The sequence below is a fragment of the Ptychodera flava genome, chromosome 13 (assembly GCF_041260155.1).
Source record: "Ptychodera flava strain L36383 chromosome 13, AS_Pfla_20210202, whole genome shotgun sequence".
Classification (NCBI taxonomy): Eukaryota; Metazoa; Hemichordata; class Enteropneusta; family Ptychoderidae; genus Ptychodera; species Ptychodera flava.
This window is the reverse complement of record NC_091940.1, coordinates 19,807,156-19,827,076: the sequence shown is the minus strand read 5'-3', so window position 1 is coordinate 19,827,076 and position 19,921 is coordinate 19,807,156. Positions and strand designations below refer to the sequence as shown.

Genomic DNA, 19,921 nt, shown 5'->3' with positions numbered 1-19,921 from the left:
TTGAAAGAGAATGGTTGCAAATTTGCAATAGGAAAGTTTGTGCAAAAGTTTAAATCATTCATTTTCAAGGCGTGAACTACCTTAACATGGGGTTCTGTGTTGAGGTCCGCTCAAGCTATCACAAATGATAGGGAACGTCAGACCTGAAGGTATGAGGGTGGAAGGGTCAAGGTAGATTACATGTCATTCGCAAAATTGTCTTATGGTCAAAGGATATGCTATATTTGTATACTCCATCAGTATCTGTGTGTACGCATCTATCGAAACTTAACACAAACTTTTTTTTTTTATTGAAATTATAATAAATGCATGTATGAGTCAAACACAATGAGTATGTATTCTACTGAATCGCATCAGAGGCACAGAGAAGCAATGATGCCATTTATACGGAATTCAAAATAAGATCAAGTTATCATTATTCCTGAAACGGAAGTTAACGACAATCCTGAGTGGTCTGACGTATCACCATAATGGAATAGCAAAATCTATGTGCTCCTACTTCCCTTTGCAATTCTGCAATACAAAAAAAAGGCCAAAAAGTAGATGATAAATAGCTGACACGTGAAACCATACTTTAAAGAATAGGCCTTAAGGAAGACACTTTCTTTTAATCAGCCAAGGATTTGAAATCTCACTTAAATGAGCCTAAACCAGAAAGAGAACTTTCTGTTCATATTCTTTGTTAATTTGCTGACTGGCTTACAAAGGGGACTGAGGAAGTTACATTTATAGAGAAATATAAAAAACAGAGGAACCAACTGAAAGGAAATTCACAAAGTCACTGGAACTTCAAGTTGAAATTTCTCAAACCTTTTAATTGAATATCGAAAGCTTTCTAGACTTGTTGTATTGAAGCCTGGCTTTACATTTCCTGAAATGTTCCATAACTTACCATTTATTTCATTCCAGTTCTACTTAGTACCAATAAATATTGCATGTAACAAAAATAAGCTAACTTTAATGTCAGAAAAATGCCTACTGTGTTCTTCTAATCAGCCAAAGATTTGAAATCTTTTCATGAAAACTTGTGAAAGATCCATATAGTAATTTGCTTTTTTGTTCACTTTGATGGATAAAGTTCAAAACAGCTTCTTAAAATATCAAACACCCAGGATTTTTAATGTACATTTATTATTAACAAGCTTACAATATATGCACTTTTACTGAAATCAGATCAAGAACTGTGCTCGATCTTTAACTTTTATTCATATTTTTTCTCCTTTTACATCTGCTTTCTTCACTGCTTTTAGTGAGTCATCTGTACAATATAGGTTAATTTAGATTTTGAGAAGGCATTCTCCAAGACTACTCATGGACAAAAACCGAAGGGCAAAGGAAGGAGGAAGTATACACGCACATCAGACGATTGCTACATTTGTTTTGAATCAGATTATACAAGTTGCAGAACGACAAACAACAGTTATTCACTCTTCCACAGATACGCTGCATTTCTCAGTGGTGACCTGACCTCTGTCGTTGATCATATTGAGAGATTTGTATGTATACGTGTAAGATACAAATTATTCGTCAAATAGTTGTATTTCAAATTGAAAAATGTCAAAAGGCAAATTATGTTTTCAGGTATAGAATTTGTTTATGAAGAGAACAAAAATGGTAACAAAAGTGGTGTTGAAAACAATTCGAAATGTGACCCTATTGCAAGTAAATCTGTTGTGACAGATTTTCCAACAGGTATGAATCAAGGAATTACTGAGCAACTAATCAAAATTTGACTGAAAGACGTCATGGTACCGTATATGTTTATGAAGAGAGCACAAATTGTAATGAAAGTGGTGTTGGAAGCAAGTTTAAATCAGATCCTATTGTACGACACAATGTAAATCTGTGGTAATGAAGATTTTAAAACAGGTATGAAGGAATCACTGATTGGAATTTGACTGAAATCTTCATGATATGAAATCAAAGGCAGCCAGAATCAGGGCTGAGTATGTTCATGGCAGCATCTGTTCAGTTACTGCTATCATTTAAAGAGCCATGCATCTTGCCAGCATGTACAGTTTAGACACACCTAGAAGGGATTTGGGGTCAGAAATCTTTCAAGAACTGGCACTGTCACTTTGTGCAAACATAGCTAAAAAACAACTTTTATTTCTGGGAGCAAAATAACTACAAATCAGAGCAACTAACCAATAAGTGCATATAAGTTGTCAGGATGAACATCAGTGTCTTGAAAAAAAGACAGGAGTGCAGTTTATGAAAGGCTGCAGCACAGACTATGGAGTTGAGCTGTATTGTCTCCGTGGCAGTGATGTTGATCCAGTAGAGAAATTTCCTTCCTCTATAAAGAGAATTGTCCATTGCAGCCACATTGAACATTTCACATCAAACTTGGAATGATAGTACAACACACAATATTTGAAATTCTGTTTTCGTCCATTTAATCTTGACCACTCATTAATTCTTGATTCCTCAGATTCTACATTGCCAAGACAACGTCTTTGAGAGATTTATCGATGACACCAATGCTTGACCTTGATCCCAAATGGCCATTTATTGTCCTGTTTATGAACTGATCTCCTTGCTGTTGATGTATGACAAATGTAATTTTATTGTCCCGAGTGGCAATGCAGTTTCGAATCGATCATTAATGGCTCTTCTGAGTTAACCTTCTGTTTCGGAGTAGAAATCTATCAGGTGTAGTAAATTGCATGGTATATGTCATAATGAGTCCAGACAAGAACCACGTCCATGACCATCGATGATAGCCTTGATCATGATACTATAAGTTCAGTAAATGGAGATGATTTAAACCAGAAAATTCGCTTTGGGGTCATAGAATTTTTTCAACAGTTAATTCTAGGTCAACTCCCTTACACAATTACTCTTCAACATTCCCTAGATGTAAAATGAATTGAAATCCTGGAAAATAGTTGAAATCATTTTCCTTGATGAAATATGTCACTAAAATCATGGTTGATAATGTGACTTTGTGTAAAAGATACATTAAGTTTTGCCATGCACTCAATGGCGAAATGTGGACTTGACTTGTTTAAAATTCCCTGTCCATATAAGCTTTCACAATTGCTGATACAAATATTCTCAAAAGATTAAGTTAAAGAATTTTCTTTACGAGTGCAAAACCTGGTTGATAGATATCAATACATAATACAACTGATTGCAATTGCAAAATAAACTCATGTACAGGGTACAAACTCTGTGTTTCGGAGTAGAATTCCATCAGCAGTAGTAAATTGCATGGTATATGTCATAATGAGTCCAGACAAGAACCGTGACCATGACCATCGATGATAGCCTTGATCATGATACTGAGTTCAGTAAGTGGAGATGATTTAAACCAGAAAACTCACTTCGGATTGCAGAATTTTTCCAACAGTGATAATACTAGCTTAACTCTCTTACACAATTGCTACACAAAATTCCCAGGTAAAATGACTTAAAGTCCTGGAAAATACTTGGAGTCATTTTCTTGATGAAATTTCACAAAAATCATGGTTCTTGTGTGAAAGATATATTAAGTTCTGTTGCGTACTCAATGGCAAAATGTGGACTTTACCATCTTAAAATTCTCATAAAGTTCCACTATTGCTATTAAACACAAATATTCTTAAAAGATTACAAGTGAATGAAATTTATTTTTACCAGTGCAAAACATGTTTGATAGATTATATCAGTACATAATACGATTGATTGATATCGATGCACTCATGTACCAGGGTACAGACTCTATACAGACAAAATTTGCCATTCAGTGCGGCAATCTGATTTATTTACTGTTTAGGGAACAAAGATAATCACAAAAACGTTGTATTGGAGACTCTTTGTTCTATAATGAATGAATTTTGTGAAATATTCATAGGATACTTACATACAGTAGTATACTCAGTACTGAAAATGAAGGCGAAAGTGGTTCAACGTTGAGGTTGGTATATTTCAAATCACTCTCTTGTGTATGCAGATTACACTCAAACATAGCTCACTAAACCGAATGCAAGCTTCTAGACAAATGAAACAGAGATCAAATTCACCAGAGAATTTGTCTTCATTAGGCAAAAGAAATCCAAGATGAAAGAAGAAAGTTGAATTTACTGCAAGAAATGTTAAGTATTATGAGTAAATTGAATTGTCTACAATGTTATACTAATATTTCATATCTACAACGACATTTAACCTTTAAAGATGAGAGCAACCAAATAACTTTCACCACAGATTTAGAGCAAGGATAACTGCCTTATACCAAATCAGTTTTGAATTTGTTTGCTGAGAATATTTCGGCATGCACATAAACCCACACACCATCTATTCATTCATTTTCATAACACATAATATGTATCAGTTTTTATATGACTTGCATAAAAGTTTTGTGAATATGATTATAAAGACATGGTCATGCAATAAAAGTTGCAAGTCACCGTTTATGTTGGTCTGTGAATTATTTTGTCTACATTATCATCTTTATTTTTTAGCTGGCGAGTACTGTAAACCTATGGAGGATGAATAGCAAGCAATTAACTTGTTGTACAACAGCAGGTACATTTACATTCACCTCTTGGGGTTTGGAAGAGTTGTATCTTATACAGTAACCTTATAAGAGTCCTTGAGAGCACCCTAGCTAGCCTACAGCAGTAATACTCTCAATGTTAATAATGGAGGATGTTTCAGTAGTATTTTTTCATACATAAAACAACAAAAATGAGTCATTAATATTGAAAACAGATAAAGCCATATGTAATTTAATTTAAAGTATTTCATGTACATCCCTAGCAGATGACAGTATTGTACGGCACAATACTGTATGTCATCTGCTATAGATGATGTACATGAATTAAGAAGTCAACACTATACTTAAATGAATGTGAGGGAAAGTTGTCATGGAAACAGGAGACAAACAATGCTCAGGACATTTAGATAGATAAAAGACACTTTTTTCTTTAGGAATTTGTTCTGTAAATTTTTTTTGTAGTTGCCCAAACTTTTGAAACATTCTCTGCTCATTTTTAATTACACATCACAGTTTGTGACCATCAATTTGTCACAAGTGCAATCCTTACAATCTGTCACTTGGGCCTGATTACTGCACTCCAATGGAAAATGTTTTGTCAAGGTCAAGTAAATGGTACCACAACCACTTGCAACATTCTTATCTTACTGCAGATTTTCCAAATTCCTGTTGATGAAAGTATGATCATGGTACGGTAGTCCATGCAGTGCTATACTATGAATAAAGCCTGTGTATGTTTGCCTTAGTTGAAATTTCAAAAAAAATATCAATAATGTAAATCAAGTCTTTTGAGCTGGCATTCTTTGTTTAGCTGATATGGCTAAGTGTTTAAATTCGCTAATTTAAAATGCCGGTAAGTTAAACTTTTTACAATATTTTCTGCGGTCAAGATGTCTTTCCAGCTAATTTAAAAACCTGCTGATTACAATGAAAATCCAAAATCGCTAAAAAAGCATACAGCTAATTCAACGTGTTTTTACAGTAATCTGTGGTATAGCAATACTCTGTATCAGAAGCATGCACTTTAACATTCAAAGGATGATACTCGACACTTTTGGTAATTTTCCAACATGCAATTTTCTTTGTGCTTTCTCAAGCACTGAACTGTCCGCCATTTGCTTTGTCAACATCATGACTTGAATGTCAATCCTGAGCATTTGATGTCAAACTTAAAATTCAGCATTGACACACTCAAAACAACACTGATTTATATTTGGTTGTAGTACATCCTATGGGGAGTGGGAAAAAACTGTTGTCAATCCAAAGAGAATAAGTAACAATGTCATCAAGTTTCTAATATGAATCACACCATGAAAACAGCTACCACTCATTTATCTTGTATTCCCTTCTGTTATCTTGTAAAAGTAAATGAGGAATTCATGAATGTAGTTGATGTCCATCCACCAACATTTTGTTTTGTGAACTTATTACTTGTGGGGTTTCTTTTACCCCCCCCCCTCCCCATAATTCTTCATGTGTTTTAGTCACCCTCTCCTAAAAATTAATGTTTGTAAAAAAATGTTTAAAAAAGAATGACAGCAACAAAACATTTTACGTACACAAAATCTTCAGATCTTTTATCATGTTTCAGTCTGAAGATCGCCGTGATCGGTGATGTCGTTCTTCTCTATACGTTTTTCTGAGCTATTTTTTTACTAAATTGTTCGAGTATTAGCTGACGTTTTTTTGAAAACTTAATCAATTTTTCTTGTATTCCCTTCTGTTATCTTGTAAAAGTAAATGAGGAATTCATGAATGTAGTTGATGTCCATCCACCAACATTTTGTTTTGTGAACTTATTACTTGTGGGGTTTCTTTTATCCCCCCCCCCCTCCCCATAATTCTTCATGTGTTTTAGTCACCCTCTCCTAAAAATTAATGTTTGTAAAAAAATGTTTAAAAAAGAATGACAGCAACAAAACATTTTACGTACACAAAATGGTAACATCCTAATATTCTACCATTTGAAACACATTCACACTCTCATACTGATTATACAAGACAGCAAACCCACAACTGAGGATGTTTTCATTATTTGGCTAATTAGTTCAAATTATGGATATTATGCATATGCATTCTTTACATGCTAACGTAACACATATTACAAAAAATATTTTTATTCCTGTTTGTAAATGTAATTCTTCTCTCATCAAATATTTGTTTGCAAACTTAGATTACAGTTTTTGAAATTACGCATGCAAGAACGACAAAAACACAACTTAAATAGATGACTGCTTATATGTTACTGTGAAATTATAACCACAGCTGCAACAACAGCCAACCAAGCAACATGGGCAAAATTTGACTGAATTTTTATTAGTAGCAATGTCTTATATCACCTGTGAGCAGCTACATTTAGTAACACACATGCAACACAATAGCCAAATTTCGATAAGTGAAATATGTGATAAAATTATACAATTCATCTGAATGTGGCTTACGAGACTGATTATTCACCTCTACTTTTGTGAGACCAGCCACCTTTTTTTTACATTTCTTTTTCTCATAAAACTTCAACATTAAATTATACGATTTTTAAGTATGTATCTTTAATTTCCCCTGCTGTATGCTTCTTTACTTTGTTATACTAACTTTTCGCCACTGAGTGAGTTGTTCCAGTTGAGTAACGATACCCTGATTGGGTGTAATTCATCAAAAAATGTAATTTTAATAGAAATGATATATTTTCTCTGCTTCAAACTGATGTACGTAAAATGAATTGTAAATCTACATGTAAGCTTATTCTTGTATTATTACACTGTAACGATGTCTTTTGCGTTTCTCATTGGAGTCATATGGTCTGCATGGAGTTAGTCCAATGTGCAACACTGTTGGATTATAATCAATTTGAATGTCGTGAGTGCGTGTGGTGACAGAAAATGTGGGACAGAAAACATGTTTTTTACCGACTTACCATCACTTGTCAAGTGCGGCCAAAAAACACGAAGCAATGAGTCATGAGGCGGAAAATACCACTTGTTGGTAGCATATATAGTCATTATACGAGCATGACATGACATACATAGGTCATGATGACATAAATCATAATTTTTGTCAAGATACACAGAATTATCAAGGGGCAACTCGCTCTCTGAGTAATCGAAGCACGTTTGTAACGTCGGCTGATCAAGTAAGAAACTACTCTTCGAAAAGCGTAAGATGTTCTTTGCCCTGTAAAATCGAATTTCAAAGGAGTTCAGCGGGTAGTTTGGAAGTTATTTTAAGGTGAAATACTTTTTAAGCGGTAAGCTAGAGAGTCTCCGTGAAATGTATAACTAACTTGGGTGTCCCCGAAACAGGTGTCTTGTTGCGCATGCGCCAGTAAATCCTGTGAACAGCGCCGCCATCTTGAGAGTCGACTAATTGATAAATCAAGAGGCTAAAACCCGCCAAAAACTGAGGTAAAACTGCAGCATTGCCCATTCTGTAGATACCTTGGGGTATCTTGTGTACGCAACTTAAATTTTACGTAATAAGGTAGGCATTTTATCAAGTTTTGGAGCGAAATTTCCAGTGCGCCCCCTCGCGTCATTTTGTGATATGCAAATGTGGCGTCTGATAAGTGTCGGACCGAAATTGTGCTCTCTTTTAACCGTATTTGATGACACTGCAACCAATATTTGCAAGATTCATAAGTTTTCCATCAATTTTTATAACTTTTAAGCGATGATATCTCCGGAGAGGGCGTAAAATGCCGCATTTATGCGCCCTCAAGTGTTCCAAAATGGCGTATGCAAATGAGTATGTCGATTCCCATGGCTTAGCTGCCTGGCGTGGCGCTGCTAGCTTGGTTTAATATCTGTCAAAAACGAGGGGCATTTGTATGTTACAAGTAAAATTGGAGTTGTTCGTGTATTTTGGAGGTGTTTTGGCCATCTAAACACCCCAGAAACCATTTTATTATGCCTTAAAAATGTCGACGAAGGAAGCCTAGTAATGAGGGTGTTGGTCGATTGTCTTCAGAAGAGAGACGGTCGTTGTTAATGTTAGCCAGCCAGGAAATATTTACCGCCTTTTGCGTTGTGCTGAAAATGTGACTGCTTTCGCTATAACTTACAATGTCGGTGATTCTGGAAGGGTGGTGACCAGTTTTCGTTCATAAATGTACCAGTAAAGTCAATTCCTACTTTTTTTACTCTGTTAATGTCTGAATCAGTTGCCTCTCAACATGTCTAGTCACGGACTGGTTGAGTGCGCCATTTTTAATGTCTTTGTTCGGTGGCTAAACCCGCGCCAAAACCTCGTAAACTCATAACGATAAACCAGTATCTTTTGACAACTCTAAACCCGTAGCTTACAGGAGTGCGGTTGCTCCTTGGATGTGATACTCTAAAATACATTGGAATTTTCCCAAACTACATTTCACCGAAGCACACAGACTGTGTGGAAACCATTTTGTGAGAATGTCACCTGTTATCACATGACCTTATCCTTTTCAGTCTGTCGATCAGCCTTCAAGATCAACGGGAACTTCCAAGATACCATGCCGCCATGCATGCATAAGTTTTGTAACAGTTTTCCCTAATAGACTCCTTTATATATTGTTGTTGCTATATTAGCAGACTATGTTTATTTTGTAAAAATGTATTTAATAATTTGGTCTTAATTTTAAGAATAATCAAGGCGGATTGGAAAGTATACTAGTATGTACAGCTTGCAAGATATTGTGAGAATTCATTTTTAAACATCTTTCAGACTATTGCAGAGGTCTAGCAAGAGATAACATGGTTGTAGAGCAGTACACAGAACCAATAATTCGGCAGAAAATATTCACTATGTCTTGTTCACATAGCAAAAATTGTGCACAGTATCTCAAATGTTGTTACTCCTTATGTCCCAGTGTTTGTAATCATGCACCAAGGAGGTGGGAAGGGACTTCCAATGTCCTTGGATACACAAACAGCCATAGTTCCTCTCAAAAATACTTTGAAAATATTTTACAATACAATTCTGTTGTATGTCTACATCATATAGCACTGCAAATCAAGAAAGAATGCATGCTGGTACATGGTTACAAAGATATGAGATAAAAAGAGCTATTTAAATGGCATGAAAATCCTGGTTTTATTCTGTACCTCAATTGACAAGTAGATTTTGTACGTAAGTGCGCACAAAAAGATCAGAGAAAGAATTAAAATATAAAGAACTTTGTGCCAATCCTGTAAATTGCATATGGAAACAATATTTCAAATGAATAATCAGCCGGAGTATTTGAAAAAATATCCAAAATTACATGAATCTGAAAGTAATTGCAGTGGTGGACATCGTATCCAAGCATTGACTGAAAAAACGTGAAATCCAAGACTGTTTCACTTCATCAACTAAAAATATACGTTGTTCAGTGGTAGGGATGTACTAGTAATCATTTCACAGCATTGTTTGTGGGCCATTCACACAACTAAACCCCAGTTTGAAAACTATAAGGTATAACTTGAAGTAAATTGTTGAGCTGAACAGAGCAACATCATTCGGTGTTATTATGTTGCCCTTCTTCCTCAAGCCCCCTTAGTTTTATCCCTATGTTTTGACTTATGAACAACTTCTACATCATCATGACTTATTTTTACATGTAAATAAGAAATTGTGCTCCTTTTAATGCTACTCAAAGACTCAGAAAGTTTGTAGAATGACCTTCAGCTTGTCTGCAAGGAATTGGAAGTGCTTGGATAACTTATAATTACATATTCATCTGATAGATAAACAGCACAACTACTGTAAAAAGCAATATGAGGGTTGAACTGTACTGGTAATAATTCAGCAAATATTTTACCATGAATCAATCATCTCAACCCATACAGCAGGAATTTGCAAAAGTGTATTGTCCATTCTTTGTAATTAGTTCAACAAATTTCTTTTTTTTTTGGCATAAGAAGTTTTTTTTATAAAGTGTGCAACCATGAATGCAATAATTGTCTGCGTTAATACATCAATAGAATAGAAGTTCTGTTTGACACCAGAGCATAGTTCAAGCCACATTTCGTCCATTACTGTCAATACAATAACATTACATGTACTTATTTTGTTCCCGTAATTCATCTTCCAAAAATTTTAATTTTTTTTTGTGAATTATATTAAATTGAGAATTAAAATGTACAATGGAAATAATCTATAGTATCCAAATAATGCCATAGACAATAGCATTATCCTTTGACTTGTTTACCAGTTTCAGGCGCAGTAAATTGTAATTAGTTGAAATGGATCTTAAAACACAGGCTAATTTGTTTCCATGTATTTATGGCCACATCAGAAGTAATTGCTCACCTGCTCGTGGCCGCAAGCAGATACATCAAGTTTCCCTCTGATTACCGAAGGCATGTAGTTAAAGGGGTACTCGCTGGCACACCTCAAAAGCACAGCAGACTGTGTTAATTTTTAATTCTGCAATTTTCTTTTATGTCTGTCTGTATTTTTTTTTCTGTCCATGTTGGAATTCATTGGGTTCAACCGCCCAGACTCCCCTCATCAGCTTGGATTAATGTCAAAAACACCCACCAGACCGGCTTAATGACGCAAGTGTAATGTCAGACATAATCGTGTATGAGTCATATAGCTGCCATCATGGCAGTGATAAAATATTCCTGATTTGCACTTGGTAATGCAGGTTCATTCCGTCAAGGCAACGCTAAGCAAGACAAAACTGTGTTAGTTATCTGTGCAAATGAGATAATGATACTATGCATCTTTCAACCTCAAAAAACCATTAAAACTGATTGCTGCTCTACGCAGTCAAAGTACCCTCAAAGCATTTTGCTCTTTATAAATATCTAATAAATGTATAAATAGAGAGACTGTACATGAACAAAACTTTCAAATATATCTGTTCATATTTATGTAAGTTAAAAACTGAAATTTAGAGATGTGAACAGTGATTTCTAACGAGCTTTCAAAAATGACAGAAAAAAATTAATGCCCTTGTCAAGTTGAGTTGATTGTAAGAGTGAATATACCGCCTTTCTGTTAATGATGCAATTACTTTGAAAGGTAATGGGGTATTAAAAACATCGATTTGGCCTTCAGTTTTATTTCGAAATCCGATAAAAATCTCTCGTTTTTGTTTTTTCTATTGAAGTGTCATATAGGGAAAACCTTAATGGAAATGTATAGAGGGTATAAGCAGTACACTTGTGGTGAATCTTATTATTTCAGTAAAGCTATCGTTTTCATGACGTGACATACACACAGAGGATGATTTACCTGATTACATCAGCATTTTATCATCCAAGAACAGGGTGTCTGTGTCAAGTTATTTCAGTGTACTTATACCTTTAAATAAGATTCACATTCTCTGCTTATGGGCATTTAATAAAATACCTTTTTTCAAGAAGGTCCGTTCAATAATTCTATGGATTTAAGGAACACAACACAACAAAAGTATAGCCGTGTTTTTCATCATTTTCTTCTCTATCGGCTTCCCTAAAGTTGTTTACTATTTAATACTTGACATAGCCCTGTCATGAATTCAGTGATTTGTAAAAGATTTCTGAAGGAAATTGCAAATAGTTAACAGTGTCAGGGCTGCACTCGCATAGCATATCACAGCTGCTTCCAAACATTTGGAATTGCCTCCGTAAAACAAGTATTAATGCATACAGATAGACAAATTGCCGGCAGCCACTCTAACCCCATTCCCCTTTCTATTATGATATTTGCAAATATAATTGCCACTTTCTCATTTTAGGTCGTCACACTTATGACCAATGTGCAGGGTTAGTGGAATATAATTTCATTGGTGTTCACTTAACCATCAGTAAAAGCCCATTACTCAGTGATAACTTGGTGAATTTGTATAATGAAGTACATCGATTCTGGAAATGTTTATTGCCCTCATGTACAAGGCATGCAAGGTTGTAAAATGAACGGTGATTTGTACTCCTAATCATGTGTGTTATTACTTTCTGTGATTTCATGTACTCCTGCATTGTCATACCTTGGGTGATATACTTGCAGTTTGAACTCCTACCCGACTTTGACCACAATTATTCAATAATATATCAAACTGCAAGGGACTATTTCAGTGGGAAACATAAACAAAAATTTTAATTTTTGTATATATGAATGTTTTCCAAACAAATTTATAATGAAATGGTAGGTAATGACAATTAAAAATAACCAACATTTAGTGGGATTTCCCCGTCAGAAATCAAGACTTTAATAACCCAACCAGTAATTTCAAAAGACATGACAACTAAATGAACAAAGCTTACCATATACAACCAGGTCAAATTTAGTGGTAGAGTTGAATAGATGGAAGCATGTATGTATTTGTACCTTTTTGAAGTTTATTGAAAAATATATAGCAGATCTTGTTGTACATTTTGCGCCAAACAGTGTATAATACTACTTGCATTGCAAAATCACAGATTATAATTTTTTTCATGACCAAAATATTATCTTGTTTTTTGTTGGTAGGTGTCTGGAGTGACTTTTTGCACCATGGAGGAAGCACAGCAAGAAGGAGCACAGCAGCAACCAGTTGAGGCGGTTGCCGAGGGCCAGGGGGCTGCTTCTGCTGCCAGTGACAGTCTAGCAGCAGCCACGTCAATCAGTGTGCTGGAGAACTACCTGCAGAACTTTTCCAAGGAGCTTTCTTCTGAGCAGCAGGCTGAGGGCGCTATTGCTGCCCAAGCTGAACAGCAAGCTTCGGGAGATGGCACAGCAGCAACTGTACAACCTGATGCAAGCACTGCTGAGCAGGAAGATGTGACTCAGACCTTGCAGCTCCTGGCAAATGCATCTGCAGAAATTGCACCACCTGTTTTAGATAGCGAAGAGGGCGCTGCACAGCATCAGGCAGCGAGCACCACAGAAGGCATTGCCATGATGCAGGGTGGAGAGCACCACCCCATGACCACTGAATCTGGTGTCACTCTGCCTACAGAGGGCGTCGTTGGGATAGAGCAGCAGCAGGTCGTCATGGTAGGAGACATGCATCCGCCAACACAGCAAGTGCTCATGGTAGCCATGCAACAGGACCCAAATGCTCCCACTGAACAGCATGGCATTGGTCAGATTGCTGTTTCTGAGGTGCCAGCTGGCTTAGTTGGCCAAACTGCAATTTATCAGACTACCACTGACACAGGAGTGACCCAGACTGTCGGCCAGAACACGCAGCAGGTCATCACGATCATCCAACCGGGTGAGGATGGAGAAGGCCAAACAGTCGTAACAATAGCGCCATCAGAAGGTGAGGCCACGGCAGAACAAGGTCAGGTTCACCATGCCATAGAACAAGTTGCCAGTAGTGGAGAAACCTACACTGAGCTGGCAACCGTCAAGCCTGAAGAACCCGAGAAGGAAGGGGAAGAAAGCCAAGGAGATGGCAGTGAGAAACGAGTACCACTCAAGAAGAGGTCGGTGAATTCAAACGGTGGCACACTCGACACTGTCAATGTCAGCGAGATACAACAAGGGGAGGTTGAAGGTGACAAAGAAGGCGAAGGTGAGAGAATAATCATCATCACGACTCATGTCCAAAACCAGGAAAATGGTGCTGGAGAGGACGGAGAAGCTGGGGGCTCCCAAGACCCAGAGGGCAAGGGGTCACAAGACGCGTCTGTGTACGATTTCTATGAGGGCGAAGATGATGACGCGCCAGTCACAACACCATCCAAAGATGAAAAGGGAGACACTCCGAAACGGAAGAAGAGACAGTACCAGATTCCCAAATTCGATGACGGGAGATTGATAGACCATGTATTCAGCAGGGTGAAGAAGGCACCGCCTAGCCCGAGGGAGCCGAAAACTCACGAGTGCGACATCTGTGGGCGTACTTTCCGCACTTCCACTTTGCTGAGAAACCACCACAACACCCACACAGGGACCAAGCCGTACAAGTGTGAATTGTGTCAGCGTGCTTTCGGCACCAGTGGTGAGTTGGCAAGACACACAAAGTACATCCACACCCATGAGAAGCCCCACAAGTGCCCACTGTGCGATTACGTGAGTGTGGAAAGCAGTAAGATCAAGCGTCACATGCGTTCTCACACTGGGGAGAAGCCATTCAAGTGCCAGCTGTGTTCATACGCCAGCACTGACAACTACAAGCTGAAACGTCATATGCGTGTCCACACCGGCGAGAAGCCTTTCAAGTGTCCAGAATGCGACATGGCATTTTCTCAGAAGAGCAGTCTGAAAGAGCACCGATGGAAGCACACTGGAAATCGACCCACCCACAAGTGCGACTACTGCGATGTCACTTTTGGCCGCATAGCTGACATGAAAGCTCACATCCGCAAGATGCACACTGCCGGGGATCCCCTCATCTGCAAAGTCTGTGAGAACGGCTTCTCTGATCGCTTCAGCTACATGCAGCACATCAAGACCCATCGCGGCGAGAAGATCTACAAATGCGGCCAGTGTGGCTACTCTTGTCCTCAGAAGCGTCATCTCCTGACCCACATGAGGGTGCACACCGGTGAGCGCCCGTTCGCCTGCAAGGACTGCGGCGAGAGCTTCAAACACAAGCCGACGCTGGTACACCACGAGAAGACCAAGCATGACCCTAACTACCAGGGTGAGAAGGATGGCGAATACAGCTGTGAAAAGTGTGACAAGTCATTCACCCGCACCAGCGCTCTGAAGAATCACCAGAAGAAGCATGAAACCATTCTGATCACCACCCCGGAAACCGGAGAGAAGCGTAAAGCAGAGGAGTCCCCAGAGGGCGCCCCTTCAACCCCAAGGAAGATGACCCGCTCACAGACGAGACTGAGCCAGACAACCACTGAGGAAGGCCAGGTAATACATACCATAGATCCGACCACCGTGTCCGGTATTGAAGGAGCTGTGGTAGACGTACAAGGCATCCAGGGTACCGTGATTGGTGTGGACGCTGAAGGCGGTGGCTTGGTCATACGTGTTGACAGTAGCGCTGTCGGTGTTGTGAGCACTCCTGAGGAAGAGGAAAAAGCTGAAAAGGAGGAAATTGAAGCACCTCAAGGTAAGGATGAACAACATTATTCTTGTTATGAAGAGTATTCAACACTTACTAAATGAATATACATTTTAATCGACAGAGTTAATTTCGTAAGATTCAGATTTGGGAGTACATGTAACATAGTCAATTCTGAACATTTTGTGTTGGAAACAAAACTCTCCACAGCATAGTCTTTGATTTGTACACTGATTTTACCCACTGTCTTTTCATGTTTGAACACAGTCAACCCAAGCACATAGCTGACCTGATGGGGATAAAAAATGCAATTCCAAGCTTTGCTCAGTAGAGTACTCCCCCACACTTCAAAGACTTCATATTTTCTCTTCAGATTCGTCATCATTTGTGAATACACTAGCATAAAATGATTGTTTGTAACTATTCTAATCGAAAGATGCTGTAAAATAATTTGCTCCAAGTCACTTTGCATTGTCTAGCTGCATTAATTCATGTATTTGAGTTTGAGACTGATAGCTGTCTGGATTTTTTTTCTCCCCATAAAGAAGAAATTCAAGAAGAGGAGCACCATGCCAGTCAAGAAGAGCAGCTTGTGGCACAGATCTCCGACCTGGCTCAAACTGGAGCAGCAGAACCCCACCCAGTCGCAGCAGCAGCAGCAGGTGCAGTGGCTGAGAACGTACCCATGGAACAGCAGGTTGAACAGGAGGGTGGAGCGGAGGAGGAGACAGAAGAAGGGGAGGGTGGAACCATCTACCTGTTTGTTGAAGAGCAGTAATCAATTTGGTTTTAACCCTTTTTATTTCCTTCCGACTTGCAGGGTTAGTGTTTCCTGACATTTAGCGTAGGCGTAAATTCTTAAATTCTCTGGTCCATATGATCAAGGAAATTGAGTCATTTATAACCAAGAATTATATGGGAAAACATTTTCTTAAACGGCAACAAGAAGTGATGTGACTCCTAGGTTTTGAATTCACAAACTCTCCAACAGTTCAACTTTAACATTGAAACCAGTCATTCTGGTTCTCATAAGTAGGTTATAGATACCTTAACATGAACTAGCCTGTTGCTGAATATTGTTTGAAACAGTTGATTTTCAAAAGGGATGCAATTGAATGAGATCAAATGATAAATTTATTCAAGTTTCTAATCAGATCTGTAAAGTATGAAAATTTCTTAGATAATAGCTTGAACTCATGTCAGTTTTCTTCTTGATCAACTATTTCAAATGTCAAATGTAGACCTTGCCGTACTTTCCCGTTTTTAAATGCCTTTGGATATAAAAAGTATTCCTCTCTTTCCTGTGCCAGGTCCGTGTGGTAACTTTTCCGTTTTGGATTATTTGCTAGGGAATCATAGCAGGGAAAATTTTGTCAAGTTTTAATGCGAGAAATGATGACTCGCATCACTCATTAAGTTTTTTCTCTATACTCGAAAAAAATATCCTAAACAGTGTCGATTAGTCTCGTTGAAAACAGTTTGTGGTTTATTCATTCAGAGTTATTCTGAATTTTAAATTGCGGTTAACATGATGTAATCCGTGTAGAATTTTTCTGGTGCTTTTGCAACTTCAATTTTGAAACGGACGCGCAGGTATGAGGCAGACTGTTTGAAGTTATATTTTTGTATGGATGCCAGGGTCTGCAGAGAGTCAAAGATTGTGTATTTGGAAAAAAAATGAAATGTGCCCAGCAATATCACGAGAATAATTTTTTTTTTTTGCTGTATGGGTTCTGTATTGTATTGGAATGTGTCATGATGATAACTTGTAATAGACGATTGAGTTTATGAAAAGTAACATTTTCTGAGTGTTTCAAGGCGTGATCCATTTCAGAGTTATTTTGGCTACAGTTTAGAGGACCTGGATGCCTATCATCAGGAAGTGGATGAAATTTTTTTTAAAAATAGTTTGCCTTTGAGAGAAGTCTGTTAGAGGTATCTTGAATCGCTAGATCCACTTTTTTTAAAGGGAACATAAACTATTTGTCAGTTCATCTTCTTTGCACTGTCCAATGAATTGAATTGGATTCTCTGAACTGTTCCTTCATGTATGTGCGTTGTTTATCTGTGTATCAAATTTTACTTCCATAGAATTGCAGATGTAAAGGATGTCTATTCCAGCGTCAGAGTGTCACTGATATTTCAACTTGTAATTCTTTTGCCCCAGTAATCAGATATGTCCAAACCTAATGTTGTGAAGTGTGGGTGTTGTTTTAAGCTAATGCTCACCGTCTTTGTTTTGTTTTGTTTTTTTGGAAGAATTAAAAAACAATCAGTTATTCATTCTTGGTTAAGGTAGAATATCTGTAGTTTCTAAACTGTCGTTCACATGTCAAACTGTTCATAGATGTGGTGGATTTGTGATGAAGAAGGCAATATACCGGTATTTCTTTGAGTAGACAAATTTATCTTTGTGTGTCTTGCTTTCGCTGAGTTCCCATATCTACACATGAAATTTTTAACTTTCATAGTCACCTACATTTTGTAATTGAACTAGAAGTTTAGATAAGTCTTTTGCTTGTTAAATTCATGTCACTTTTGTGCTCTGTGTTTTTCAGTCCTGATTTTCTGCCATCAGACAAGAATGAGGTAGCTAATGGAGCGCCCTCTAGAAGTAAATGTAGCATACTTTTGTTTTTTGTTTTTTGATTCCACTATTCCCTCCATGTGTTTATGGCTATTCACATAGTTAAATTGTCTACACTAACATGTATATCAAATATTCACACATCTGCCACAGTACTTTCAGTATTACTGCCTGCCCAAATGACATCAAATTATCCAGATAGTTTGCACAGAATCTACACCAATATTTTCATTCATACACAACACTCATCACTTTATCTGACCATGCAAACTTTTCTAAGTTTTAAAAATCAGTGCATGAAGGCCAGTTTCCATATCTCTCACTCAGCCATTTTGAAATAATAATAGTTTATGAAGCTACTGCACTTTGGTAAACATTACATCGAGGGAATATTGGATATAACATTTGCTGTTGAAGATTTTCATTCATTTTGCATTTTTGACAAATGTGTCTTTGTTTTGCTGATAGTAACATTGTACTAGCCATGGCAAGAAAACTGAACAAAAAAAGTATGAAAGTACAAATAAGCGTACTAGTATTCGGTACTTGCTTTAGTTTTTCTGCAATATGGTTTTACTCATGTATACTCTTTGCTTCACTTGTCAATAAACTGTTTTTATCAAAAAAACGTGTGTTACTTTCATTGAGAGTGTGATGCTTAATCCAAATGGTGTGCCAGTTAGTTTTATGGTATATTCTCTCATGATCAGAAAACTTCAGCCCGTGGCCAAATGACTTCAAAAGTTTCTCTCTCATTGATAATGGCATAGAACCATAAACAATGATGTATGGTAAGATACGGGAGAAGAACTGGAAGATTTTATCGCTGTATCAGAGAGCTATGGGTCTTAAGAAACAAAGCAATAAAGTATAAATTGTATGACGTAATTTCTGAATGTATGTTAGAATGTTATGTCTATTTTAATCATTCAAGACACATACTGTGAGGACAAGACTGATGTAACCAGAATATGGACATTGTTTACATTGTTCATGATCACTACATTTGAAAGACGTTTGTTTTACTGTTTCACTTTGTTTACATTCATTTCAATATTGTTTTGATTGGTAATATAAGCATGATACCATAATATGCTCGTTCTTAGCCTCATCTGCCTCTATATATGGAGGTGGTGTGACAATGCCCTCCCCTCCCCCAAATTGCCATCTCGTAGCTGAGGGACATGAGGAAAAGGGTCCAACAGCACTGACTTTTTTTTGGCACGCCTGATGTTAGTTTTTGTTGTCCAAGTGTTCCAAACGTTAACATTAACTATAAGGCAAAGCTAATTTGTTTTTGAGCAAAAATGATTCAACTAACACAATCACCACAATTTAGCTTTTCAACATTTAAGGTAAAATGCACCACAAAGACAGATATTAGGACTCTAAATTTTTACCATTCTTTTTCAATCTACCACTGGGAAGCTTTGAATTTTGAGCACCATAGTTTTGTTACAAATCAAAAATGTAATTTATTCCTATGTGGTTAGCACAAGGACGGTGGCCATTTTTAACTTCAAATAAATAGATTTAAGGTAAATAAATTCTGTTACACCAATTTTTATACTTGATTACAAAAGATAGCTTCCTTAGGGAAAGTTCAAGCACAGACAGTAGACGAGGGAAGATTCTATGTATGTTAGTATGTGCCTCAAAAGTGCACGACTTACTATAATTCACTTACACCATAGATACTACTATCCACATATCAGCTTTCTAGACCACAAGTGAATGGATACTAGTATTTCACAGTCAAACAGAACTTCTGTAATGCAAAATTGGAAACTGCAACTTTAGAGGACAAAATGCACTTGCTACAATCTGCTCTAGAGAATACTGAAGCTATATCAGTCAGCCAAAGTTGGCCGAAAACATCATAGCATATTTTTGGAAGCCTCCTGGAAGAAATCTTTTTTTGCTGTACAGCAAAGACAAATATTTTTTCACATTTGGCCGGTGA

At 37.4% G+C, this 19,921-nt stretch overlaps 1 protein-coding gene and 1 long non-coding RNA gene across 6 annotated transcripts in view; one reads left to right on the top strand and one right to left on the bottom strand.

Moving 5' to 3' along the window:
- LOC139147750 (uncharacterized) overlaps window positions 1–7,701 on the bottom strand; it is a 78,412-nt gene extending 70,711 nt beyond the window's left edge. The window contains exon 1 of the long non-coding RNA XR_011555793.1: window positions 7,395–7,701. This is a non-coding gene — a long non-coding RNA (uncharacterized lncRNA). The remainder of the gene's footprint in view (window positions 1–7,394) is intronic.
- A 61-nt stretch (window positions 7,702–7,762) lies between these two features.
- Window positions 7,763–18,586, top strand: LOC139147745 (transcriptional repressor CTCF-like). Of its 5 annotated transcripts, none has more exons than XM_070718941.1 (3): window positions 7,763–7,881; window positions 12,890–15,419; window positions 15,920–18,586. In XM_070718941.1, exons 2-3 carry the CDS (start codon window positions 12,914–12,916, stop codon window positions 16,147–16,149), a joined length of 2,736 nt encoding a protein of 911 aa, XP_070575042.1. In that variant the 5' UTR covers window positions 7,763–7,881; window positions 12,890–12,913; the 3' UTR covers window positions 16,150–18,586. The 5 variants fall into 5 exon arrangements, with proteins under 5 accessions (XP_070575042.1, XP_070575039.1, XP_070575041.1 ...); XM_070718938.1 differs by having other exon boundaries at window positions 7,765–7,881; window positions 15,917–18,586; XM_070718940.1 differs by having other exon boundaries at window positions 7,784–7,957.
- Window positions 18,587–19,921: the final 1,335 nt, after the last annotated feature.

Coding starts and splice junctions, on each gene's coding strand:
- LOC139147745 (XM_070718938.1), top strand. CDS start 12,914: ATGGAGGAAGCACAGCAAGAAGGAGCACAGCAGCAACCAGTTGAGGCG. Junction 15,420..15,916: donor GGAAATTGAAGCACCTCAAG/GTAAGGATGAAC, acceptor CTCCCCATAAAG/AAGAAATTCAAGAAGAGGAG.